This window comes from Schistocerca serialis, chromosome 1 (assembly GCF_023864345.2).
Source record: "Schistocerca serialis cubense isolate TAMUIC-IGC-003099 chromosome 1, iqSchSeri2.2, whole genome shotgun sequence".
Lineage (NCBI taxonomy): Eukaryota > Metazoa > Arthropoda > Insecta > Orthoptera > Acrididae > Schistocerca > Schistocerca serialis.
In genome coordinates this window covers 521867041-521894868 of record NC_064638.1, presented here as the reverse complement: position 1 = coordinate 521894868, position 27828 = coordinate 521867041, and the positions used below count along the sequence as shown (strand labels likewise).

General features: G+C 38.7%; 1 protein-coding gene across 4 annotated transcripts in view; it reads right to left on the bottom strand.

Annotated features, from left to right (window-relative positions):
• Positions 1 to 27828, bottom strand: part of LOC126474411 (uncharacterized) — a 301608-nt gene that overhangs the window by 46906 nt on the left and 226874 nt on the right. The window contains exon 8 of one of the 4 annotated variants that reach the window (XR_007586584.1): positions 11432 to 11527. The exons of 2 other annotated variants lie outside the window; for them this stretch is intronic. Coding sequence is in view for 1 of the 2 variants with exons in the window: in XM_050101898.1 (XP_049957855.1) it covers positions 11499 to 11527 (29 nt within the window). In the remaining variant the exon portion in view is untranslated. Of the gene's footprint in view, positions 1 to 10069; positions 11528 to 27828 lie in introns of those variants that run through there. One more of the 4 variants, XM_050101898.1, reaches the window with a different exon arrangement.

Below are 27828 nucleotides of genomic sequence, written 5' to 3'. Positions count from 1 at the left end.
TATGTCAGGTGCCAAGAGACACTAATAGGCTTTCGAGAGGGCTGGTTGCTGCAGAAAGAGAATACAGTGTTTTACAAATCTCCATACACCATACATTTGAGATTGGAGGTAAGTAAGAAGGATGTTAGAAGTAAAAAAAGAACCTATTGTAAGAGAGAAAGTCAAGTCGCACAAAGGCATACTGTTTGGTAGTCAAGGGCCACGGAACCATCAGTGGAAGTTGTGTATTCCAGCTGAATATATTGTTTTGATAATCAAATATATTCATACTAGGTGCAGATATGCTGGTGCGTGGACATGTTTTAAGAATTTAAAGAAATGGGTACCTTGGATATGCAGAGAAGGAAGGAACAAATTTAAGGTAATGAGATTGTTGTCTTTGCAGAGTACAGGAAGAGACAAGCTAAAGTAAAGTGGAAGAAGGGGCTTAGACATAAAAAAGTACACAATGGGTATGTATCAGTATTATCTTGCAATACATTGTTTAGTTTTAGTACCTGCTAGGTTAGCCGAGAGCACTAATTCGCTGCTTCCTTGACTCAGGTAGGCGCGCTGACCCCGGATTGAATCCGCCTGGCGGATTAACGATGAGGGCCGGTGTGTCGGCCAATCTGGATGTGGTTTTCAGGTGGTTTCACTAGGCGAATACCAGGCTGATCCCTATGCCCTACCTCAGTTACACGACCCGCAGACATTTGAAAAACGTTCGCACTATTTCATGGCTTACACTAGTTGCAGACAGTTGGGGTACACAAATTCCATCCCGGGAGGAGGGGGAGGGGGTCGAAAGGAAGGGCATCTAGCCACCCTCTGATACTGACATCACCAACCCCACGTTGAAGTGGGACAAAGGCCCATGAAAATGATGATGATGACATTGTTTAGTTTTAGTACTGGGTAGCTTATTTAGTTTTAGTACTGGATAGTTTTTTATGTTTTACAGTAATGAAGGATGAATTTGTAAACATTTTTTCATATAGTGAATTCTACAGGCCACACACTTACACATAAGAAGTAGTGGGAATAAAAAAATAAGTAGTTGCAATACTGAAGAGCTTTATAGAAATAAGCAAATGAGAAAATTTTAAGGAGCAGTATTCTAAGTATGTTCAGGTTATTGAAACCTAAGAAATTTTGTGAAAGGAGAGAGGAAGCAGAACAGATTTTTAATGACAGGTGACAACTTAAGTGAGTAAATGTGTAATTTAGCGAGTGTATGTGAAGGCAATATTTCATTATTATGAAATACATAAGCCAGACTCTGCCAGAGACAGTGGTCATGTGTGTGTGAGTTGTGTGTTGTGTGTGTGTGTGTGTGTGTGTGTGTGTGTGTGTGTGTGTGTGTGTGTTTTGTCTAATTTCATTAAAGGCCTAGTTGGCCGAAAGCTTACTTTCCGACAGTCTTTTTGGTGTTGCCTATCTGTGACTCAGCAACTCTGCTATAAGATTAGTAGCAACTATCCTTTTCATAATATTGTTACATTCCATCCTGAATTCTCCATTGTTTAATATTTCAATACTGTGAGTCCATGAGGGCACCTACTACAGTGGGGCATGACAGTTGTTTGTAAGTGTTCTTAAGAGAATGGAAAGTAACTGTCATTCATGGAAGGAACAGTGCTATTCATTTATTTACCGTGAAAGTTATCTAGAATAGATTGTTATACTATGGAGAGGAAAGGGAACAAATGATTTGTGAGTTATTTGAAGAGCCTAGATGAGGCAATTTACTGTTTAAGGTGCAGAAGAATAATGAAGAGGCTATTTACGGCCTGGTTTTAAATTTTGCTCAGAGAACAGTTACTGAATATGTAAGGAGGGATCTTCATTTTTATTTTAATATGCATATCTGTATCACAGAATAATATAATAAATTAATGTGAATTTACTTAACTTCATGTGTGCTAAGATACTACATGCATTTGGGGAGGCAAGTGTAGATAATTATTTTTTCACATTCAAACTTTCAAGCAAATTTCATTTACAAGCAAATGCGTTTTTGTACACCATGAAATGCAAATAATTTCTTGAAGCACACAAATGGAATATAATTTAATTCAAATGTTTTAAATTATGTAGGTGAAGACGAAGTAGTCATTAAAATGGGTTTTATTTCATTTTTCATGCCAAAAACGATGGAGACAGTGAGAGAGACAATCTTTGATAGGCAAGAATACTGACATCTATTGAGATTATGGAGGACTCAATAGGGAGAACGTGAACTGTCAACAAGAGTGATATCTGGGAGCAAATGAGAAAACCAAAATAGAACAAGCGAGGTTTTTAAAATAAGGGGTACAGATGTAATTATAAAAACAATAATTGTTATTTGATATGGTGCTGTAGTAATTAATTATTCTTAAGAATGATCTTGCTTCTTGGATGGAGAAAAGAAATATGTTGTGACCATCTGGAGTAATAATGAAAATGGTCTTCAAGACTATGGACAGGGAAAAGCGTTTTGTTGTGAGATTTTGAGGAGGAAACAGCACTGAGCATTGAAAAACTCTCGAGAGAAAGTAAATAACAAATGTATGATAAGGAACTGGAAAGTTAAAATATAATGTACATAAACATTTCTTTCCTTTCATTAATTAGATAGCAGACTGTTTTCTCTCATAAAAATTGAATTAACAGCCATTCAGTTTTTAAAAAATCAGTAGAAGAGAGTTTTAGTGGTGACATACACACAATTGGCACCCGTTACACCTTTACATTCCTCTAATGACATCGATGTTGTCAGGATGTTAAACCAACCCAACACCATTATTTTCAGAAAGAAATGCAACATGACAGCTATTCACTGAGTCGGTAAACTGAAAAGCTAGTACACAACAATATTCACAGTGTAGCAGTTGACATAATATTTTTCGTACATTATTACAACAGCGAGTGAGTCTCCTAGCTGGATAATTTTGGTCAGACATATCTGCTGACAGTTGTGTGTATATGTAGTAACACTAGCCTCCCAGTGGATAATGTGAGAAGTGCACCTACAGTTTATCAAAGGACTGGGATATATATTTTTATCTGCTATTGACATATTGCAGCCTGTCACACTGTAAAGATGCAGTTGTGAAAACTAAATACTGTCTATCCAGTGAAATCCAGGTCTTAACTTTATCTCATATTATGTTACAAGAGCATACCCTGTTTATTTACTTTGGGTCCAGCTTTTGGCTCATTATTCTGGCAATCAAATTTAAATAAATGGTACTTACAATACTTAGTTCACCTCATAGATGAGGTCCAATACATTTGTTCTTTCTGTGCACTAGCACCATTGCACAATGTAAATGCAGCATGACGTCAGCAATAATCAATGTGACCCACACCGAACCAACCCTGGGACAGATACATGTAGATTTTTTACCACTATTCCCATGCTCGCTGTAGCTCACTATAACCAATACAATATCAAATTTCCTCTTAGAGCATAAAAATGCACAATACATTATTACAAGTCACTATAAAAGCACTAATCATGATACTTGCAAATGAAAGGCTGCCAAAACAATTCCGAATAAAAGGCACATATTTTTTTCTCTCAGATATTTAAAGAATTTTGTCAGAGTGAGCAGAGCACCTAACAATGCCACCATCCCCCCAGTGCAACAGAATGCATGATATGAATACTGGAAAAACATCTGTGAAAGTATAGGAGAGGCATCATCAAAAATAACTCTCTCTCTCTCTCTCTCTCTCTCTCTCTCTCTCTCTCTCTCTCCCTCCCTCTCTCTCTCTCTCTCTCAATAACTGCAGGACCTGTATCTACATTCACATGTATACTCTGCAAACCATTATAAAGGGCATGGCAGATGGCACTTTCTATTGTACTACATATTAGAGTTTCCTCCCACTCCATTTGTGAATGAAGCCTGAGAAGAATGATTACTTTAAAGTCTCTGTGTGCACAGTAATTAGCCTAATCTAGTATTCACAACCCCTCTGGAAAGGATAAACAGGAACTGTAGTATGTTCCTAGATTCCTTGCTTAATACTGGTTCCTGTATACAACTAATGAACTGCAGTATTTCAGCTGTTTTAAAAGTGACTGAGACCAAGTGGCCAAACCCAACCCACAAATTGTTACACCCAGGTATCAGTTGACTGATTCCAAATCTGACTCACTGACAATGCAAATCACAGGATACAATGTTTTTGCATATTGTGAAGTACACAACTTTACATTACTGAGCAAGGTGCCAGTCTTAGTGCCACACTGAAATCTTATCGTCTGATGGAATATTTGTGCCATATTTTCCCAGATAGTACTTCATTATAGATACCTGCATCTTCTCCAAATGTGTAAGGTTACTATTAACACTGTCTTCCAGTTCATTAATATACAACATCAACAGCATGTGTCCAAACACAATTCCCTGGGGCATTTCTGAAGCTACTTCTACATCTTTCAATGACTCTCTGTCCAGGATAATGTGTCCTCTCCACAATGACATCTCTATCCAGTTATAATGTAGCAAGTTAGAACCAACCCACTTGCTATGATTGCACTCCTGTTGATAATTAATGTTTTTTCCCTCTTAATTTTCAACTTTCGTCTATTTGGCTACATAATGTGTACTCAGCATGTGCTCGAGTCTTCCAAAACTTTAGTGAGGTTGTGTTTCATGTAGATTTATTATTCAGGCTATACGTATTGTGTCAACATGGACACATTTATTTGTTTAATCAATTAGAAGACATTGTGAATCTATCACCCATCTAAAGAAGGCACTATCGTTTAACGTGTTCGTTGTGTCGGAATTCAACTGTGACTGTGTACCATTAATATTCTGTCACTGCCATACTGATGAGTAATAAGGTGAAGGTGCTTGCATTCATAAACCAATTTTATGTGAGAGATGGAGCTCGTCATCATACTGACTACAGAGACAATAAATGTGAGAAAAGCCATATTACTTAAAAGTTGTGTGGTGTCCATTACTGGAATATTTCCATAACTTCACTTTTACAGCTACGCTATGAATTTTTTTCAGTGAAACACCAACAGGTAACTACCTCACACATCAAAAACTTCAAACAGTGGAAAATCCAGGACAGAATATTATGAAAAGGGAAGTTGCAACTCACCATATAGTGGAGATGCTCAGTCAGCATCTCAGCATCTGCGCTATATGACAAGTAGCAGCTTTCCTTTTCATTATATTATTACACCAAAAACTTCATTTGATACCCCATATGACTACTCTATCAATAATAAGTGTTTTTGTGGTACTGAGATGAATGCTTTGCACAAGTCCGTAAATACTTCATTTATCTGATTGCCTTGATCTTTGCTTTTCAGCATGTGATTCAGTTTCACACAACTGATTATTTTGAAATCCTTGTGGATTGGCATGGAGATCATTCTGTTCAAAATAGCTCTTTATCTTTGATCTCAGAACATGGTCTAAGACTGTACAACAGTTGGATTTCAGTGATACTGCACAACAGTTTTGGTATAATTTTTACTACACTTCTTGTATGCAGATGTTACCAATGCTTTCTTCAAACTACTGGATAAAGTTTTTTGTTCAAGAGATCTGTGGTATAATATGGATAAAAGAATAGATCAATACAATTGCATATTCTGAACAGAACCTGATACAGATCTTCACAATGATGTACAAATTAAACAGGGACAGTACTCCTGCACTTTCTTTTTCATAATATTGACATTGTTCCACTCTGGATTTTCCATTTCCTGATTTTATAAACGGACATTTAGAAATGGAGTTCAGTGTTTTTCCTTTTATTCTGCTGCCCTAAATTTCATTTCATGTGTCTTACATGATTGTATGGACCCTAACTCTGGTGCCAGTGACAGCCTTTACACATGTTTGTGTTTTGAGAGAGAACCTTCAATAAGATTTTGCTTCTAACAGTCATATGCATTTCAGGTAGTATCTCTCTATTTATATTCCTCTGCTTTTTTTTTCAACTATCCAGCAAAAACTGCCTTTTTTTTTTTTTTTTTTTTTTTTTTTTTTTTTTTTTTTTTTTTTTTTTTTACAGAGCATGTCTAGCATGGAGGGTCCTTCCCAACAAAAATTGTTCTACTAGTTGCATATCCATCCAGCGACTTGAGCAACCTTCTAAATTCTCATGCCCAAAACTAAAAGCTTCAAGTTCTTCCTTGAGATATGACACTACCGTCTTTTTACCACTTTTCTGAACATCTAAATCTTTCTACTTATTTTAGTTGCTCTCTGTATTTTGGAAGTCATTGCAGCTACAAATGCCTGTACTTGCAAAATGAGTGGACTTCTGATTATTTGTTCTAAGTAGTTTTCAGAGTAAAAATTTAGTATTATTTTGCAAGATGTCTTCATTACCATAACTGATTGCTGGATGATTATAGTCTCCTACAATGATGATAGTATGACTGGTGGGTGTACATACTAATGAGGGGGTCACAGTCTGATGGATGACAGAAAGACACAGTTCTAACTGTAACCCACCTTTGTAACTGGCTGTGAGTTTTGCTCAGACAAGTCTCACATCTGCTTTCAATTTCTGTCTTAGTGCATTTGAGTTTCTTGTCTACGACACAGAATACTCCTTTTCCCATTAGTCTGTTTTTTTGATAGGCAGTGTGATTTACTCCACAAATCTATCTGTTGTCAATTTTGAGTTTTGTCCAGCTTTCTGTACCTAATATTACATAAGCTGCCCTGTTTTTTAGGAGTGCCTCATACTGTGGAATTTTGCCATGATTGCTTTGGCAGTTGATCATTTTGATTTCAATAATCCCATCTGTGAAGGGCATTTCTTTGGACTGTACCTAATTATTTGGAGTTTCATTCAGCCATTATTATTACCTGGACTGAATAGTGAGTCACCTAATATAAAAAACACTTGTGTGCACACTGCACTCAGTCGGCTAACTGGATAGCAGCCTCTAATACATAGTGCACCCTTGTTCCATTTAGTGGGACCATACAGTTCTGTGGCTTATGTCAAGAAAGCCATAGCCTAGCTTCTCAGAAACCTTCAAAGTCTTTAATTCAAGCGTTCCACTCAATTCAGCTTCAGGAGCACCCATTTAGTCATCAGGACAATGCTGCAAAGTGGGAGTCTCTTTAAATTCCATGAACAACTGTGGTATTCTCAACTTTTTCTGCTAGTGCCTGAACTGAAACTACAATGGCCAAGAAACTGATTTGTTTTATTGTGAAAGAAAAACCTGGGATAACATTTACTGATTCCCTTAAGCTATTTAGATGTTTATGTCTGAAACATACTGTTCTGTTGACATTATGTTCACTAATATATTTGCAACACAAACTCTTCAATAACAGAATTTTATGGCAAACTACATTGAAGGGAGAGGCAAACTGGGTTTAAGGGAGAAACTGACTAGGAAATGACATGAGAATTAACACTGTTACACCACAGTAGTTGACTACATGTAAGTTATGGTTATGTTTCAATCATGAACTACTGAGCATTTCCTTAGAACAGACTTATCAATGAGTGGGAAAAATGGCAATATTGCACTAATCAGGTAAATAACCACTGCAATTACAGGAAAATTATTTTTTAAACAGGCTAATTCTGCCAAAGTTCATACAATACATAAGTGAATCTCACAACAGACCTCATCCATGAGTGACAAAAGCTCAGCAGAGAACCTGTACATGTTAAAAATGGAGCAGTCAAGATAGCACCAGTAAGCACCTATATGTAGGCACAGGTATTTAATTAGCTCACCAGCTAATGCTTGCTTAACATTTGGGAAATGATATGACTGGATACCATTGTATAAACTCAAATACGATTTGTGAACTCTAACTGTGACATCAATGAGTAACCACCACCAGCAGCAGCAGCAGCAGCAGCAGCAGACATAGAGAAGGAACAACAACAATAATAAACACAAGAACAAAATAGTTGCTCCAATGGAAATAATATCAGCAATAATGCTATTTCAACATTAACAATATGGGTAAAAATAGCATCCAACACCATTATGTCCAACTCAGGAGAAGAGGACGTAGGATGGCAGCCATGGAAACTGACATAACTGTACTGCTGTTTGTACGAGGAAGCCACCAGATCTGTACCAACCAACCCAGAACAAGAAGTGTTCATAACAGAAGTAGAAATGCAAGAAGCAGTGGAATTCAAGTAGTATAATTGTCATCACCCAAGGAAGAATCTCACCCCTGCAATACCAAATGAGAACATGATGATGTCCACTCCATCCACAATGCCTTTGGCTTTTTGTCCATGCTATTTATCTTTAATTGGGATGAGATTTGGTATCCTAACAATGGAAAGCATTGCAGCTTCGTTGAGGATCTTTCAAGCCATCACACAAATTAAGAACACAGTATCAACATAGCTTGTGTTCATATCTGCTGATATCCACACAAGTGGCACATTGAACATGCAGCAAGAACAATACAGCAACGTGACTTACGTTCAACTTGTACCCAGCAGATCAGCATATCAACAGATGGACTAACCACCTTGGGCAGTTTCTGAGCTGTGCTCATTTCCTCCCTGCCATGCCATGAACATACAGAATTCTATGGCACATATCCAGGTATATATTTGGATTGTCTAAGGATGGACTTCTTATGGCTGTGCTCTACAGACTTTCTGGTAATCCTTTTGGCATACAATGTGTACTGCTGATAAGAAGAAGGTATGGTATAGACCTTCTCAATTTAGAAATTGATTGTAACTACTGCTGTCCTATATTTATGGTTTGCGGAAATAAAATGTTTTTTAATCAGACTGGAATCCATGTGATACCCTTGTGTGCAGTGATCACTGAATGTAGATGATGGAGAAAAGAACAGCAATCGATCCTGAAATCCACCATTTTATTACAGCAGATCTAGATTTCAACTATTACATAGTCATATGCCCAGTGCACATAACAACAGGTGACATCACTCCAAAGTGTCACGTAATAAACAATATTGGTTGCTACAGAGCTACAGGAATCTAACATAATTCTTCATGGTAATTTTTTAAGAATCTCCCTGTAAGCAAACAAAGTCGTTCAGCAAGGAAAAAAAAATAAATAAATAAATAAAAAAAAAAAAATGACTTCCTTCCACCATGTTCTTAATTGAAGTTTTAAACAATATTATAGTTAAAATGTATGAAGACTGGAGAATAGGATGGATGGGGTAGCAATTTGTGGCATAGTTGTGGGAGTTGCAGGGGTTACTAGATGCAATTATCGCAGTAACAGAGAATCCTACCTTAATCAAAGGATACTGCTTCTTGCTGAATACTATGTGGAAATTATCCAACTGAGAAGCATAATACAGACCAGTGCTGGTTTTTTTATCTTTCTTTAAATCAATGAATATCTTGTCAGGCTAACCCAAAATCAGTCTTTCCTGGTTTCTGGAACAGTTTTCACATTCTTCAGACAATTTTTGTAACAAAATATCAACTTTGGTTGTTCCTAGCTTTCAGGATGCAAGTAATGCACCTACATTTCACATATGGTGGTGTAGGACCTAAAACCTCACTTTGATGGCAATCAAATCATGTGTTTCAAAGTTGAATATACATTGTTGTTGTTGCTGCTATTCAGTCTGAAAGCGGGTTTGATGCAGCTCTTCAAGCTGGTCTATCCTGTGCACGTCCATTCATCATTGCATAACTATTATAACCTACACTGTTCTGTGTCTATTTTAGATTATGAGATGTCTCTACATTAGAAATGATGCATGTGCTTCTGCTAAGCTGTTGATTTTTCCTTCTTTGTTTTAGACATAAAGCAGCATGTATATAATACTGATCCTCTTTTATTTTAAATCCTTCATGCTTTTGGCAGTATTGAGCATAATTATTGAATACTATCTGTTAAAAGCATCTCATTCAAAGAAGCAGATGTTTTTAAAATCAGAAACATTATATGAGATAAAAAAAATGTACTCTGACAAATCTTATTGGAACTATATAAGGAAGCTCGTATTTTCAGTTTGAACATAAAATGTGAATTTCTCTTGTGAGCGTTACAATTAATTAAACGGTCACACATGATTCACTGAACATAAAATAAAACAAAAACTAACAACACTACTGCAAACAAGCACATTCAAATGAAAAAGGGGGAGGTGCAATGAGAAGGAAAATGTAAAGTGACGGCATACATAGCCTTTGGGCAACGGATACATAAAACTACACTGGATATGGACTGGATCAAGGTTGTGCATGGATCAGATAACATGCAGATAAATTTAGCAGGGGAAGAAAAGAAAAGTAGAAATATAGGCAGGACGGAATACATGAACCAACAGCTAAAAGGGAGGGGAAATGACTAGAAGGGCAGAACAATTGGCATTAGAAGACAAAATCAAGTAGCTATGGAGTTTTATTGCTCTTTAATTAGTGATAATTAAGATCAGAAGCACCATACATGTTACAGTGTTCTGATACCTGGCATAAATATTTTAGGGAACCTAATAATGTAGTATAAATTTCAGAGGTTTTGAAAGCAAGGTGGTATTTACTTTATGTAACAGATTTGATTTATATCACTCACTTGTGATAAACTTTAAGATGGAATTAACTTATGAAACAGATTTGATTCACATCACTAACTTGTGATTAACTTGAATCAGTCTCTTCTAATCCAAACTGCGCTGTCATTATACAGTTTTCAGGTTCTGTTCGAAAACTGATGTCAAATCTGTCTGTGGTGCTCTTTTCAATACTTGGTATGTGCTAATTATTACTATTTTAATATGACATCTCAGGTATGACAAATATCATATTTTTATCTGTGATTTCACAAGGTTTAATATGTATGATTTTAAATTTTTTGATGATTGTCATTGCCAGTTGAACACAAAATGAGCTAGCTATGCAATTCAGAGAAAGACAAAACATTAACTACATATGCTAAAAAACTGAAGCTGAACCTGCTTTTTTAACGATGGGCAAAAGTAAATACTTTAATACTGATAATCATTGCTGAATCGTGAAGAGTCAGGGCCAGCAGCATTTTTCTCAAAAAGATAAAGACGGCACCCTCAATTTAACATGGCCATTTTGAATGTTCCACACTGCTGTCAATGTACTATTACTGGAATGAATGGAATCTGTCTGAAGTCACTTCACTATAATGGTATTATCTAACAAAGAATTCAACAAGTATATTAGTTATTAACATCATTAAAATGATGCTTTCATTAACACATGTATTCCCCAGTTTTTGGCACAATTTTCCTACATGTTTTGAACAGTAGTATAGTCCTGTTGCTGTAATGCTATTCTCACATCATCGGAGATGTGTTTCCTTTGCCTTAGTCTCATTTTCATTGTTACGCAGCATATTGCCTCTATTTCTCTTCATTTTGTCATTTTCTGCTAATTTTATATACTTCTCCTTTTTTCTGTTCCTTATTCTTTAATTTCTGTACTCTCTTCTCTCTGCTGATTTCCATTTATATACCTATTTTTTTTAATATCCTACTGTACCCCCTTTTTCTGGCAGTCCATGACACAGCTATTGTATTCCATTATAGTCTTGCAGTTGCATCTTCACACTCTGGAAAGAGAACACCAAACGATTAAGGTGCAGAGTTATGATTTGTGTAAATGAATCCAGCTATCATTCATTATTTTATCTCACATGTGATACAGGGTCTGGTATGGTGTAGACTTTGCTCTTACCAGATAAGCAACAGCAAAATGGCAAGAGTAATTTTTAGAAGATAGCAAACAGGTACAATATATGATACGTAAAAAAAAAGAGTTACCAAAAATGATTGAGATTATATAAAACAGTGGAATATCCAGGATGGAGTGTAACAATATTACGAAAGGGGAAGTTGTTACTCACCATAAAGCAGGGATGCTGAGTTGGCCCATAAGGTCTTTGTCAAAAATAGACCACAAACACACACACACACACACACACACACACACACACACACACGGCTGCAGTCTAAGGCAGTGTGGCTACAGTTGCCTTAGACTGCAGTCATGTTTGTGTATGTGTGTGTGTGTGTGTGTGTGTGTGTGTGTGTGTGTGTGTGTGTGTGTCATATATTTTTGATGAAGGCCTTATGGGCCGAAAGCTTTATTTGTAACAGTCTTTTTGTTGCGCCTATCTATGACTCAGCATCTTCTCTTGATGGTGAGTAGCAACTTCCCTTTTCATAATATTAAGATTATATAAACAGCTTTCTGATACATTTGTTATAAAAGAAAAAGTCCATTAAAAATATTTTTAACTTAGTACACAAGTGGGCTGACCAGCACTTACCGTCAAAAGTTTCAATTCCTAGTACAGCCAACAGAAGTACTTTATTTACAAAACACTATCCACACTGTGTTAAGGATTCCCTACTACACTAACTGTGTCCAGCCTTATATTATCAGGAAATTAGCAGAACAGTAATTGGGCAATGAAATAAATGTGTAATTGGGCAATGAAATAAATGTGTAATTGGGCAATGAAATAAATGTGCAGCCATCCTTTAAAACACTAACATAGCCAAAGAACTTTTAAAGTCTTTTTAAAAAGGGGGGTGGTAGTGGCAAAGGATCAGTTGCAGCTCAAAGATGACAGAACAGATGGAGGGGTAAGCAGAAAATGACAGAGGGGGCACAGAAAAAGATAAAAGTTACAAATAATAATAATAACAATAACAATAACTATGCTAATAATGAAAACAAAGTCTAATAACTAAATAAAGAATGGGAATGAGAAGGAGGGAGGGGAAAGGAAGAAAAGAGAAGGCAGATGAGGGAGACAGTGTGTGCAAGAAAGTGGTGAGGTGAAAGGGTATGTCGGAGCATGAGTTCCCATCTCTGGATGTGTGGGAAACTAGAGTTAGCTGGGAGAATCCAAGTGACTTGTATGGTGTAGCAGGCACTCAGGTCTCTTGAGTCATGCTGTATTGTCTGCTTAGCAATTGGATACTGGAGGACACAAGCACAGACAGCTTACCTTTTTCCACTCATGAATTATGCCAGACTCAAATTAAATGCATAGCAAGGAGACATCGTGTACCCAACTGTTGAGCATGGACTATAGCACGAGTGGGCAACCAGTGACCCGCAGGCTGAACCCAACCTATGATTCCTTTCAATCTGGTTCATAGGAGAAATTTGTGGGAGAGCGCACAACTGATATTTGCTAAGTTCAAGTGATTTAGATTTTCAAAACAAACAAAGAAATTATAGCTTAATTATTCAGTTTTACAGAAACAACCCATGCCTATGGGATCAGTCATCAAAATTATTTTTGAACAAATACTTCCTAAAAGTATTTGTGGAAAATAACAGACTAAATTTCAAGCACTCTAATGATCAGCCTGTACCCAAGAATCACAACAAAGGTGCTCCAAATTGCTTGTTGACAGGGACTGCTTGTCTCATTGCCATATTTTGTTTTTCTATTCTTTCTTGTATTAGCATTGGTAAATTATTTTTGTTCATTGCGGACATATTAGAAAATTGTTGAAACTGAAAGTAATTTACACTGAATCAGCTGAAACCTACTGCTTTTATAGGCTTTTACTTTTCCATGATGATGTTTCATGATGCCTGGCATCCCATATTTAGATGTTCATATTTATTTGCCCAATGTGAACATTGTATCTCTACTAAGGCATTGCATAATTTTGCAACGGAATTCTTTAAGGCAGCTATTGTAAAATATCATAAATAAAGAATTAATGTCCATGACATCTAAATAAATGTAAATACCACAAGATGGCACTAAACATACTCTGAAAAACACATGTTTTGAGGCACAATTTGTTGCTGTGGCACATTAGGAACGGGGTGCCGTTCATCCTGGTGTGTTTCCCCATAAACATTAATGACATGGGCACTATAGTTTTGACCCTACGTGCCAGTGGTGCTGAATGTGATGAGCTGATCCATGAGCTTAAGTAAGAAGGTGAATCAGGCTCGTGGGACACCATAAGTTGCCCATCCCTGCTCTACAGCATGACACACAAGAGGTATGAGTGCCTGCTACACCACCTGTCTAGCTCTTTCATCCAGCACTAGTTTTCTTGAACTCTGGAGATACAGTGTATCCAACAAAGACTCGCTGATTTTACAATCAAATAACATGAAAATAGAGATTGGTAGAAGAATGCAGTTAATAGTACGTTTATAACGAGAACTGTAACACTTTTACACAGAAGTTTTGAAATAGTAATTACAAAAATTGCTAATAGATGTTGTTGTATGCTGTAAAGCTTGTACCAGCACACATACATAAATTTGTACTCTGCAAGCAATCTCTGCAGCCACATTAAAATCTTTTCAAAATTACCACCACTAATATTACAGAGGTGGCACGCATGAACAATGAATTTTGCTACTGCATCTTGTAGAGTCCTAACAGAAATGGATTCAGCCGAGACACAAAATGCTGTCACAGGGAATCAGATCAGGTAATATGAAGGCCAGTTCATTCCTGCACCAGTAAATTTTGGATAATCTAATGTAAAGACTCTATTTCCAAAGGACTCATCAAGAAGGTGAAACACATGTTTGGTGCAATTTGGTTGGGCCCATATGGCATGAACCACTTGGTGTCTAGTCGATCCTACAACACTAGGTGTGCAGTGACAACTTGTCCCAAAATTACAATGTAACAGTCACTAATTATCAATTCTCACATGGCCAATCAATGTGTGTGTTAATTTAACAATTTACTGATGAATCTATTAAGTCAAAATCTATTGTAAATGTACTAATCATATACATTTATAAAAATGTGTGTGTGTGTGTGTGTGTGTGTGTGTGTGTGTGTGTGTGTATTTCCACATCTTCTAAATGACAGGATTGATTTCAACCAAATTTGGTTCAACAGAAGTTATCATTTATGAAGAAATACTATGGCAATAAGAATCATCTAGCTCCCATAGAGATAAGGGTGAGGGATAGAAGGGTTGGTAACCCCTGATTAGTAGGCTGCCCGGCATGACAGGCCTGTTAAGCGAATAGTATTGGAATGGATTCTGGGAGGAAGGAGTAGATGAGATGAACAGACAGTGGGGGGAGAAGAGGAAATGGACAAAGAGATGATAAGAAGGACATGGACAGTGAAAGGGGGAGGAGGAAATGGCAGAAAGAGAGGGCAGGAGCAGACGACAGGGAGAGGTGAGGAGGAGATGGAAACAGATAGAGCAAAGAGGATGAGACTGATTGTGGGAGGGGGGGGGGAGGAGAGGAGGAGATGGACAGACAGAGAGGTAAGAAGGAGATGGAGGAAGAGGTGGGGAGGAGAGTATAGATAGAGATAAGGTGGACGAGGATGAAATGGACAATGATAGGAGGAGGAGGAGGAGGAGGAGGAGGAGGAGGAGGAGATGGCTAAAAAGATGATGGATAGAGAGATGGGGAAGGAGGAGATGTGTGCAATATATGTGATGCACAAGTATGTGGGTGAAGCCATAGTTAAGAGACTAGAATTAACCAAACATCACAAAAATACCATCAAACCCAGAAAAGCATTTTTCAACTTTTTTAGAAGTAGCACATAAAGCTCTACTGATTGAGTCTTGGTGTACTACTGTGAAACAGCGAAGTTTATAATGTAAATGACAAGAGTAATGGATTGTGAACCACAGGTTGTAGGGCTGTTCTGTTGTTTCAAAAACATTATGATTACTTAATGTTTGTAAATATGTTCAGTCACTCATTAATAGATATATCTCATTCTGAATATGGAACAAGTCAAGTTGTACCTTAAGAGAGAAGAAGTTACTGCAGGTTACTACTGTAAATTAGCTAACAAAAACTTAAGACTAGTTTTAATTAATCACACTGGTAATCATTTGTAGATTGTTTCATATATGAACATTTATATTACAAGAGGTCAAGTTGCTTTGTTAAAAGCCCATTTATCATTCTCTTACACTCTTTATGGTAATCATGCCAGCAAACAGAAGATACAGACACAGCAAAAACTGTAACATCACCCACAGCTGGTGAAGCAGGGCCCACAGGAAATACAGACCCACAGCAAACTTGTGATGTCACACTAGTTGCCTTACTTGGTGCGTATTGCAAACACTTGTGCCCACGCAGATCTCATGGGAAATCAATGTATCAATGAAATGTACCTGCTAAAGGGCTCAACTCTGTCATGTGTTTTCGAGAGCTTGCATGTATTTGAATGTGCAGTTATGAATTATTAAACTTATCTGAAACAGTAACTCACCCCCCACCCCCATTGAAGATAGTTGCTGGAACTCTTAAGACCTGCACTGTTAGGTGCTGTAAAACATGTCACAGGGTCTGTGTCTCTAGTTGGCTCTGTGAAAAGGTCCTGAGGCAGGTAAGCTGATGATATCACAACCTAGTCACATGAACTTCCGTAGCAGGCAACTATAAGGCCACCTAGCAGCTGACTCTCCCTCAGTTAATATTATCCGACTTCACCTCTATAAGTGAACTGCAACCACCACAACTGTTTACCCACTCCCATCTGACACTCATTTTGCAAACACAATTGATAGAATTCAGAGAACTGGCATTTGCAGCTGACTGCAGAACAACTCTACTGCTGCCAATGTATATTTAATGCAACAAACATGAAGCTACGATAAGGAAAGTTGGGCTTGTATGAATTTGTAGATACAGTCATTTTCCCCTTGCTCTATTTGCAAGTGGAACAGGAAAGTGAATGATTGGTAATGGTACCCTCCACCATGCACTACATGGTGGCTTGAGGAGTATGCATGTAGGTGTAGATAGTGTGTCATTTGCGAGGCACACCAGCCAAATCAACCTCAGCATTTCTCTCCATGGCCAGAAGCACTCAGTCATGGGACTGCAGCCTTCATGGACCCTTTCTTAGGTCCCTGTGGTTAAATGTTATGGACTCCTTCTGCCACGTCACATATCTCTGCCCCCAGTAGATAACAATGACTGCCACGGTGGCAGCCTTGGATGGCTTTTTGCAATAGAGGGTAGGCCTCACATGCTGTTGACCACCAATGATCGCCAAATCACAGCAACCAATTTCAAAAGGTTTTGCAGTCACAAAGGACTTAAACAATCACCACACCTTCCTTCCATCGAACCTCAAATGAGCTGGCAGAACAGTTTGTTCACACATTTAAAATTATGATATCAGTAGCCTTATGGGTTGTTAATTAGCTTCAGCACTAAACGCTTTCTTAGCTTCTTACAAGTCCACACCTGGCCCGAGTCCAGTCAAGCTCTTTCATGGGTACCATACATGATGCTTGTGATCTATTTCTACACCAAGAACATGAAACAACCGCAGCATTCTGAGTGGTTGCCCCATTGTGGATATGCACACCCGGGTGGAATCCAAGTGCTTTGAAACCAAATCATCTTCATCAGGGGCTCCAGATGTCTTTCAGGAGCCTTTCATCAATACATCATTCAGCTCCTGGTCTCTTCCACTACCCTGCCAGAAGAGGAAATGGAAGGTACAATCATGCCTACATGCTAACATTGCCTACGTCCTGTGAGAGTGCCTGCAGTGGGTAAGCCTATGATATTGTAGGCTGGTCACATGAACTTCCATAGTGGGTAAATATAAAGCCACCCAGCAGCAGATTTGATCTCAGACATTATTATCCAACTTCACTCCTACAAGCAAACTACAACTGCAACTGCTGTTTAGCTGGACCAATTTAGACTCATATTTTATAGTGCTATAGCTGATGAGCATGTCATTTCCACCATGCTTATCATTAGAATTTCAACGTGCTTGCATAATGAAATAGTAGTGATGGACTTGTACTAAATTCCATTACGCACTGCGGCCCTTAATTGTAGTTAGAAACTGTTGTTTATGTTAATTTTTGCCAAGAATTATTGTTATTCGGTTTTGTGGGCTAATACACCATTTTAATCAGTTTTTACAGAAAGTTGATTTTTGCTCAATAAATACAGTTGCTTTTAAAGTGAGGATTACAATATTATTCAGCTGCTATTTTTATCTAACGTTTCAAACAAAGCATTTATGTAACTTCACACAGAAACTATTAGGTGTTTGTAGCGCCCAAATTCGAAATCTGTTTAATACAAACTTAGTTAAGCATCCCTAATTTCAAGTATTCAGATAAATTAGAAAAGTGGTTAATATGGCACTCTTTTACTTTGTTTTTGAATAATGAGGACTTTCACTTTCCTGCCTGGTGTGCACTGGCAACTCATTACAGGTTTTTGCATCAGAATAGAAAACTCCATTGTGAACCCTAGTTAGGAATGCATAGTCTAAATGGAATTTATTTTTACTTCTACCATTGTGATTGTGAACTGCACAGCATTGGCAAGTAGGTGTAAGAATTCCCAAGTTTGTGAACTGGCTTCTGAACAAAAATTGTTTATCAACTTTGCACATACTCTTACTGTGTAGTTCTTTATGCTAAATACTTTCTTGATTTAGCTGCAATGCCACAGATGATTGCAGCACAGGACAGTACCGACAAGGAAACATCACCAACCTGACCTCATATTTGAAGGAAAAAAAGCACACTTGCAAGATATTAGCCCCAGCAATCAACCCATGCAAAAATTTGTACCATAATTCCATAATTTGGACAGTATGCGGTTATGACCTACTGAAAGTACAGCTTGTCAACTTACATGTGAAACAGTTGTTTGTCACTCACACCACTCCACTGCAATTGCCTAATGCCCAAGTGGGAAGAACTGTAAGCAGAGTAATAACCAGAGCCCTATTATCTGTGGGATGTCGAAGGCAAGGCAAGAGGAGGTGGCCAAATCTGCCAATGTGTTTTGAAACTTTGTTTGAGAACACACCATTCTATGTGAAAAATAGTAAGTAGTATGAATATGTAATTTGTCAACTTCACACACATATTTGTTCAATATTATTTTCAAACTATTATCGATATTCTGCAGCTGTATGTACACTTAAAAATCAAAATGAATAAACCAAGCATCTGAAGCATTATTGTGAAATGAATTTAGTTATTTTCTAGCTACAATTTAAACATGCCAATCACATTGAAGAATAGGGCATCTCCTGCAATTGTACTTCACTTTAAAAGTGCCAGCTCAAAATCCAAAGAAAACAATGCGCAACAGTGATGTTATTAATTGAATAGCACTGTTAGAGATGACTTGCTCCCAGCTATTCCTCCATTTCCTTCCATTGCAGATGGCATTTTCCAGTCGGATACATATTTCCAGCACCTCAACTATCATTTTGTGGCTTACCAGGCAACTGATGCTGATCAGGAACAATCCCTTTTTCTGTCATGGTCCTCTGAAGATGTATTAGCTTTTCTCCACAAGTTATCTCCTACAGCGAATCCCGATACCTTGTCATTCCCCCGTATTTGCACGTTGTTGTCAGACCACTGCAGAAGCCAGTCTCGGGTGGAGTGGCTAGGTTGAAATGCTATTGGTGACGGAAGTTACTGTCAGAATCCTATCAGGATTGCATCACTGATCTTCACAGTGGTAGTAGTTGTTGTGCTTTCACCTGCTTGGCAGAGGCTTGTTGAAAATCGTGTGTCAATTCTGTGATTAGGGATTCATTTCTTCAATTTGGAACAGACGGAGAAGTGTGCACACCAGCTACGCATCATGCAGATCATTCCTTGGATGACATTTGTAAAACTGCTGTGTCTTTTCAACTCACTTTGGGCTCAAGCTGTAGAGGGGAGTCATGTTTTTGACATTTCGGCTGTGACGGCTTGGCCAGCAGTCCACATGCTGTGAACACACACTAGGAAAATTGGGCCCGCCCTGGCATTCCAAGTAAACAACTTGTTCCTTGGCATCATTTCAAATTGGACAGGATACAGTGTTCCCAGTTGTAGTTGTTTTTCAGAGATTGTGTCTCTTTCCCTGTATGGCAAATAAATGGGGCAGCATTGTCTTTACCCATGCCCTCAGTATTTCTCTCGGCATTCATGCTTGCGCTGCCATATCTTTCAGCTACCTGTTTTGCCTGTGGCATTCGTGACCACATTTCTTCCATGTGCCACATCGCGCCTGCACAGTGGTGTAAAGATATCACTGCCATGTGCACAGAGCCACCTTTTCTGGCTGATGCCAATTCACACCATTCATAATGTGCTTCACATGGCATCAGGAATACCTGTCAAGCTCCTATTCACACACATGATTGGTTGCTTGTACCTTTCCATGTGAATACTGGCACCTCTTCTTCTCTGATCAGTAGTTCTACCTACGTGATGGCTGGCTCTACTCCACTGTACCTATTTCAGAGGAAGGTCATAGTTAATAGTGGTCATGAAATTTTGGTGCAGGGCATGTTTTTGACAAAGCTCTTACATAAAAATGCATTCTGCATGCTTTTATTTTCGATGGTTTCTTCTGGCACAGTGGAAAATTTTTTTGAGTTAGATGTCTTCAAGCAATTTGGGTTTCCTACTTCTAAGAATGGGCGTTTGATCTCCCTGGTTTCATGGCACTGAAGATTTGACGACCACCTTTCCAGAATTGTTCACTCCAGCTTTGGGTCGGGTGGCTTTCATCAAGGTATGCCTTCACTTGAACCCAGGTTTGGTTCTGTACTTTGCACATGTGCACCCTGATTACTTACATGCTTTGGGACATGATGAAGGTGGAGCTGGAAAGGTTGTTCGCCCTTGATGTGGTCACTGGAGATTCTCCCAGTCAGTGGTCAACTCCCCTCACCATTGTCAAGAAACCGGATGGCTCTCTCCATCCATGTGGCAATATTATGACTTTGAACACCCAGTTTATAGTTGATTCTTTTCCTATCCCATGACCAGAGGACTTGTTCTCCAGGCTCCAGATCGGAAGCTGTTACATGGAGATTGACCTGTTGAAGGCATATTTACAGCTGCTGTTACATCCAGAATCCAGTGATCTCCTGAAGCTTAACAAGCCCTTTGGCGTGTACCAGTAAAACTAGCTTCCATTTGGAATTGTTAGTGCCCTATCTGTTTTTCAGCACTTCTTGGACCAGCTGATTTATTGTGTTCCCTCATGTAGCAATTATTTACATGACACTGTGACAGGGGCAACTACGGCTGAGAACCTCCCATTTTTACACTTCTTGTTTTCTCACTTAACAGCCAAGGGCATGGAATGTAACCTCAGCAAGTGTTTCTCCAGCCTTTGGTGGAGTACCTTGATTTCCTCCTCTGTAAATAAGGCATATGTCCAACCAGAGATCATGAGAAGGCCATCAACAAATGCCCTACCCCCAAACTCTGAAAGAACTAGAGCCCTTTCTGGAGAAGATAAGCTATTACAGTCTTTAATTCTCCAGGCTCCCAAGCTCAGTGCCCCATAAATGTCCTGCGTAAGAAGGGGGCTTCGTTCGTATGGTCACATGCATGTGACATAGCATTTCTTGTACTAAAGCAGGCTCTGCAACTGATGCTTTGCCTCATTCTGTGATCGCTGTGAAAGTGGCGCAGAGTATGAGTTGGCACAGTGCTCTCCCAATGTGACCCTGATGGCTCTGAACAGCCAATTGACCTCATTCCCAAAACTCTCATCCAGATTCAATGCAACCACTTGAAGATGGAGAAAGAGGCATTAGCTACAGCCTACACAGTTAGCTACAGTTTACACAGTGAAGATGCTCCATATCTATTGTATGGCATGAGGTTTCAGTTTATCATGGACTACAGGTCATATCGCATTGTCTGGTCCTTGGTTCAGACTCCCGGCCAAAAGGGCACGACGACTTCAGTGTTGTGCACTATTTCTGCCTGCATACATGTATGACATCCTCTACAAATCTTCCGGTTGAACCGTTGATGCTCTGTCTTGCCTGCTGACTGGTAAGAATCACAAGTTTGACACTCAGGAAGTTGCCGTTTTTTCAACTTGACTCTGACTCGTCATTGGCCTGTCAGGAGTTCCCCTTGATGTGTGATCAGTCACAGCTCAGACTCGGTTGGATCCCACAATCCATTCTATTGTCCAGTGAATTCGGCAAGGCTGGCCACAGAGATTGCCCATGGGACCCAAGAAGACATACTTCGCCCTCTGGCCTTGACTCTCTCTCCCCACGATAGGGTTCTCCTCCTCCTGACAGAACAAGACTAGCCTCGTGTCATTATTGCACCAGCCCTGCACCCCAAGGTCTTTGATCTCCTACATGGTGGTCATTGGGATGTTACGGGTATGAAGCAGTTGCCCTGTCAGCACATCTACTGGCCAGCTATCAATAGGAATATCGAGCCAATGGTTTACTCCTGTACTATGTGTGTCCACCAGCAGCCAGTTCTCCCCAAGTTTTTTTGCACCCTGGCCCCAGGAAGATCCCTGGGAGTGTTTTCACTATGAATTTTTTGCAGTGGATGTGGTTCATTGTGGTTGACTCATTCTCCATGTTTCCTTATATCCACTCACACCCCTCTACCATGTTGGCAAATGTCATTCAGGCCTTGCCACACATCTCTGCTAATGAGGGTCTCCCATCAGCCATTGTCTTGGACAACAGACCCCAGTTCACCTCTGCACAATTCGCGCATTTTTTAAGTTCCAGCACCTGCCACTGGCCCTTTTCTCCTGAATTACATTGAGGAGGTGGAATGGGTGGTATGGACTTTCAATGGAGATGATGTCAGTCATGGTGCACTCTGCTTCCAAGCCACCAGACATCCACTACCCCTTCAGTAGCGTTCCTTCCAATGCTGTGGTATTGGTGGTAGGTTTCGCTGCAGTGCAACTGTCAATAATGGCAAACTATTGCTACAGCAACCAAATATAGCTCTCTCTGCTGCAGCTAGTACATACAAATGCCCACAGGGGGCAGGCTGCACATAATAGTGATTATAGCATGCATGTCATTTTGTTTCTTTTACTTATATTAACACAACTAAAGCTGCCTTATTCAGCAATGACATCCTTACTTCTACAGATCTCGCTCCATCTGCTACCAACAGCACCCATAATGGGTATAACATCCTACCTTTTAATTACTGTTGCTTATATTTTAGACATTGTTTACTACATTTTCATCCCTCTACACTAAATATGTATTATTACCGTATTGCAGCAGGGAAAAAACTGAAGATGGTCTGAAGACAGGGCCAAAACTGGTTGTTAATGAATGAAACTCTGAAAACGTGATACAGACTGTTTTTTTTTTTAATTTTTAACTCATCAATGTGCTGGTGCCACCTCATACTGCTATACATCTGGATGTCTGGGAACTTCATACATGTAGCCTCATCTAGTGTGTGCTGTATGATCTCTAATTCTGGTACCTGTAAATCATTTTTACCTGTTTGGAATAGCATAACGTGAGTTTTAGTAAGATGCAGGATAAAGATTCATTTGTGCTTTTTTCACTCCATCAATAGGAATATGTGCCTGTAAAAATATATAAGCATAGCAACTGTAAGGCTCTTTGCTCAAAGAACAGGATGAATTAACTAAATGTTGACATCATCACACTACATCTTTGCAAAGAAGCAATACTGAACAAAACTGATTCAACAGCATAACGATTTTCACAGGACACATGGTACGAGTTACAGAAATTGATGCCATCATAGGTAAGAGTAGCCTCCTTTTAAAGTAGAATTAACAAAAGTAATTGAGGAGTCACATTTTCAAACAATAAATTCTGATCCTGTAACTGAATTTCATTCATGAGTGCAATGATCTACTGTTGATGTAAAGCTAAAACAGAAGGTATAATGGCACAATACACTGCTTGACAAAAAAATTGAAGCATCCGGAAGGAAAGGATGGAATGAAATAAAACTCCATGGGTTGAGAAGGTATGTGAGGTTATTGCAGTGATTACAAAATTGAGTAAAACTTACAAAGAACATGGCAGTGTGAGTCCACTTATCAGTACAATATTGCATCCCTTTTCACCTGGATGCATGCACTGATTTGTCTGAGAATGGTGTCATAAATCCATTGTATCCTCTCCTGTCACAAGCTGGCCCACAACTGTTGTAATTGGTCTTTGATGTCCAGGATACTGGCACTCAGATGGGGTTGACATCCAAGTTGGTCCCACACATGCTTTCGGAAACTGATCTGGGACCTTGCTGGCTACAGCTGTATATCAACATCATGAAGATTGTTCACCTGCCCTAAATGAATGAGCATTGAGTTGTTGAAAAATGGCACCATTATACTGTCACATTAGAAGCAACACATGAGGTTGCAAGATGTCAGTGACACACCGATGTGCCATCAGTGTTCCCTAAACCTCTAAAAGCTGTTATCCGAAGACTCCCCACACCATTATGCCAGGAATAAATCCACTCTGTCTCTCCAAAGCTTTGAAAAACAAGGCTCTACCAAGGTCATCAACATACTCTCTGAATATGGTCAATGGTTCAAATGGCTCTGAGCACTATGGGACTTAACATCTATGGTCATCAGTCCCCTAGAACTTAGAACTACTTAAACCTAACTAACCTAAGGACATCATACAACACCCAGTCATGACGAGGCAGAGAAAATCCCTGACCCCGCCGGGAATCGAACCCGGGCTTGGGTAGCGAGAATGCTACCGCACGACCACGAGCTGCGGACTGAATATGGTCATCCAGGATAGTGTAGAACAGCAATTCATTGCTGAGCACAATGCAACATCATTTATTAGCAGTCCCAGTAAAGGCTCCACTCCAAACACAGCTGTCTGTGTTGTGGTGTTAATGGCAGCCTATGGATGGGATGAAAATTCCCTAATCAGGCTGCTAGTTTCTGTTAAATGGTGTGGGATGAGACAGAATATTGCAGGGTGTCATAGCAGACACAGATGGGAAGGCGTTACAATCTGCTTGGTGCACAGTATGGTTACACTCCCTTGCATTGGTCAGATGTGTACAACTGCAACCTTGACGACATATGTTTCTGCTCTCACAGTTCTATGTAGTCCAACATATGCCACATCCAAATACCCAACAAAGCAGAATATTGCATGATTTGACCAGCCAAATGGAGAACCACAATGATACCACTTTCAAACTGTCAGCTGCTGGTAACACTGTTTCACATGAACACATGGCATCTCCATGTCCTTGGCAGTGATCACTCAACATATGGACTTATTCACACCCCTTATGTGCTCTATCAACCTTGATAAGAACGCTAAACATGAACAACAATAATGCACTCTGGCCACCTTCTCCATGTCATGGAGAATTGCGACTTTAAATATTTTCAAAGCCGCATATTGTGTATTCATATTCGAAGTTACATTGACATCTGGCCACACCATCTGCATGCTTCACTTTTCTTGCCAGGCAATGTATTTGTCTTGCTTAAAAATTTAGACAGATTGACTCTTTTGTTTGTACGTTTAATATTTTCATGGGCACAATTACATAAAGTTTAGTACTGTTAACCAGTACCAGAGACAAAGTGTTACTTTTGCCCATCCTGATGCTCCTTCTTGCAGTTGTTATGATGATGGCCAATGATAACCAACATCAGTGAACATTATAAAAATTTTATGTGATTGTACCAATGAAATTATTAAATGTATTAACTTCTGAATCTGAGACTCTGAAATTGTACACATGAGTATTCTTTTTATATTTATCATGTGAATAAATTATATCAACTCAAGCATTTCTTATGTCTCATCAGCATTTGATTCACTTGCACATTCATATCAAATGTCTCTACCACAAACTAAGCTATTACTATGAAGATCAATAAAAAGAGAAATGAGCACATGATAATTTAGTACTGTGTGTTTTGTTTTTGAAAACAGTTAATGCATTCTTTAGAATTAATATTAGAACTCTTATAACAAAACAGGACGTTAATAACGTATCAATATAGTGAACATGTGTGCACTGTTAAGTTGAAGTCACAAATCCAATTGTACAGTGCTAATCACCTGTGTCACATTAATGCATAAGTGAAAACTGAATATACTAACTACAAATAGCTGCGACTTTATCTCTTCAGCTGTGACCTTCAATAGCTGTCACTGACAAATGCTAGCATTCATTTTGATGTGAACATAATAAATTTAAGGAACCACTCATAAACAACCATTCTTCATAATATCCTTATAAGATAGAGTGGTTTATCAACACTTAGAATTTATTTCTCTCCATTCCAGGGAGGAAACACTTTCTTTGTCTTTCAGAGGCTCTGAACTCGCAGCTCAATTCAAATTTCTGTGAGCATATGAAAACAGAGGAGAGAGAGAGAGAGAGAGAGAGAGAGAGAGAGAGAGAGAGAGAGGAGCAAATAATTTCTATAGCTGAATTGGCAAGAGTAAGAAATATGGATTTGCTGTCAAAAATTAATATCAGTTTTAAAAAAGAGCAAAGACTACAGAAATATGTTTTGAAAGAGTGTAAAATAAATGATTAAAATATCTACATCTAGTGAGTCTAACAGAAAAATGCTTGAATGTAATAAAAAGTATACCCTGTGTTCATATTCACACATGTCTACTCCACTTTCCAGACCTTTCAGAACAGTACTGTGTGTGCAATTCATTGCTACCCAGTCAACAATGAGTCAGCAATTTAGATCTGCAGATTGCCTTAAGCATACAATGAGTTAGAAAAGACAGCAAAGGGAAGACTAGGCCATTTACCTTAGTGCTCTCAATGCTGCATATAAGGTACTTATGGAGGGGAATTGTGCATAAAATTCATTTATCTTTCATCTTATTTGCTTTGTCAGTTGAGATCAGTTGTGACCAGGAAGGGAAACCTGTGGAAGCCGTACAGCTCTAGAGAGCTTCTCTCCAAGTTAGCAAGCGTGAAATGTTTTTTCTTTGGAAACTGACCCCATGGAACTTATCTGTAACATCCATGCATGGTATTTGGTTTGATTTGATTTTTATATGGTCCTTTAGAATAACACTGTATGTCTAATATAGGACATAACAAGACTAGAAAATATTCAGTATCACATATTTCATAAAGAACACTGATTTTGATTATAAATTCAAATACTAATGATTACAGAGAATGACATTTGCAAAATTAATTTATTGTGCAATCTTTACTACTGTAATATTCCTTTTCCACAAGATAATCTTTCAATCTTTCAGCTTCTTTGGACAGTTACTTTCATGCAAAGCATCCTAGGCAGATTTGTTATGTAGTTGAGTAACGAGGCCTTTATCTGGGATTGTCAGTTGATCGGGTGTTTTTCTTACTTGGTTCTTCATGTGTTGTGAGTGTGGGGACATGGGTTTGTTATAAACACTGAATTATTTTTGTGATATAAGCTCACCAGACAAAACATTAGTAAGCTTCCTTCAAAGAACACACTGGTCACTTTGGAGTAGTGTAGAACTGGAGCCAGGTGGTCAAGATTAAAAGTAATGTCAGAGAAGTGCTGTGTAAGTGCACTTCAGTTTATGGAACCAGTACAGTATGTCGAATTGACATGGAGACAGGAGAGAATGGCAGAAACATATCAAGTTTGCATTTGCCCATGATCACACTGAATGAGGTTTCCTTATTTTATTTGTGTATCAACACGGACTGTCAACTATGTCCGCAAAAAATGGAGTTCTACCCACAACCTTGTAATATAATGTAAGAACAGTGTTTTTTTTACAACCACTGTTCTTACATTATGTTACAAGGGATCGGAAATGAGTGTCACACATTGACAATGACAATCATTTTCAAACCCCACTGGAATTGATGCTATTAATGAATGGAGTTTCACCTCAACCTGTTCAGAGTGATGGTTGTGAGTGGAACTACAGACAGTGCACATTCAGAGTTGGATACCTTGGGAAAGACTATAACACACACAGTGTCACATAAACCTACACATCTTCAGTGGTTCAAATAACTCAGAAGCTGGACAGTTGCTTACTGGAGGTGTGTAGTGTAATCCAACAAGATGCGATTTTGCTTCTATTCAAATGATGAAATACGTTGAGTGCACTGATGGCCCAAT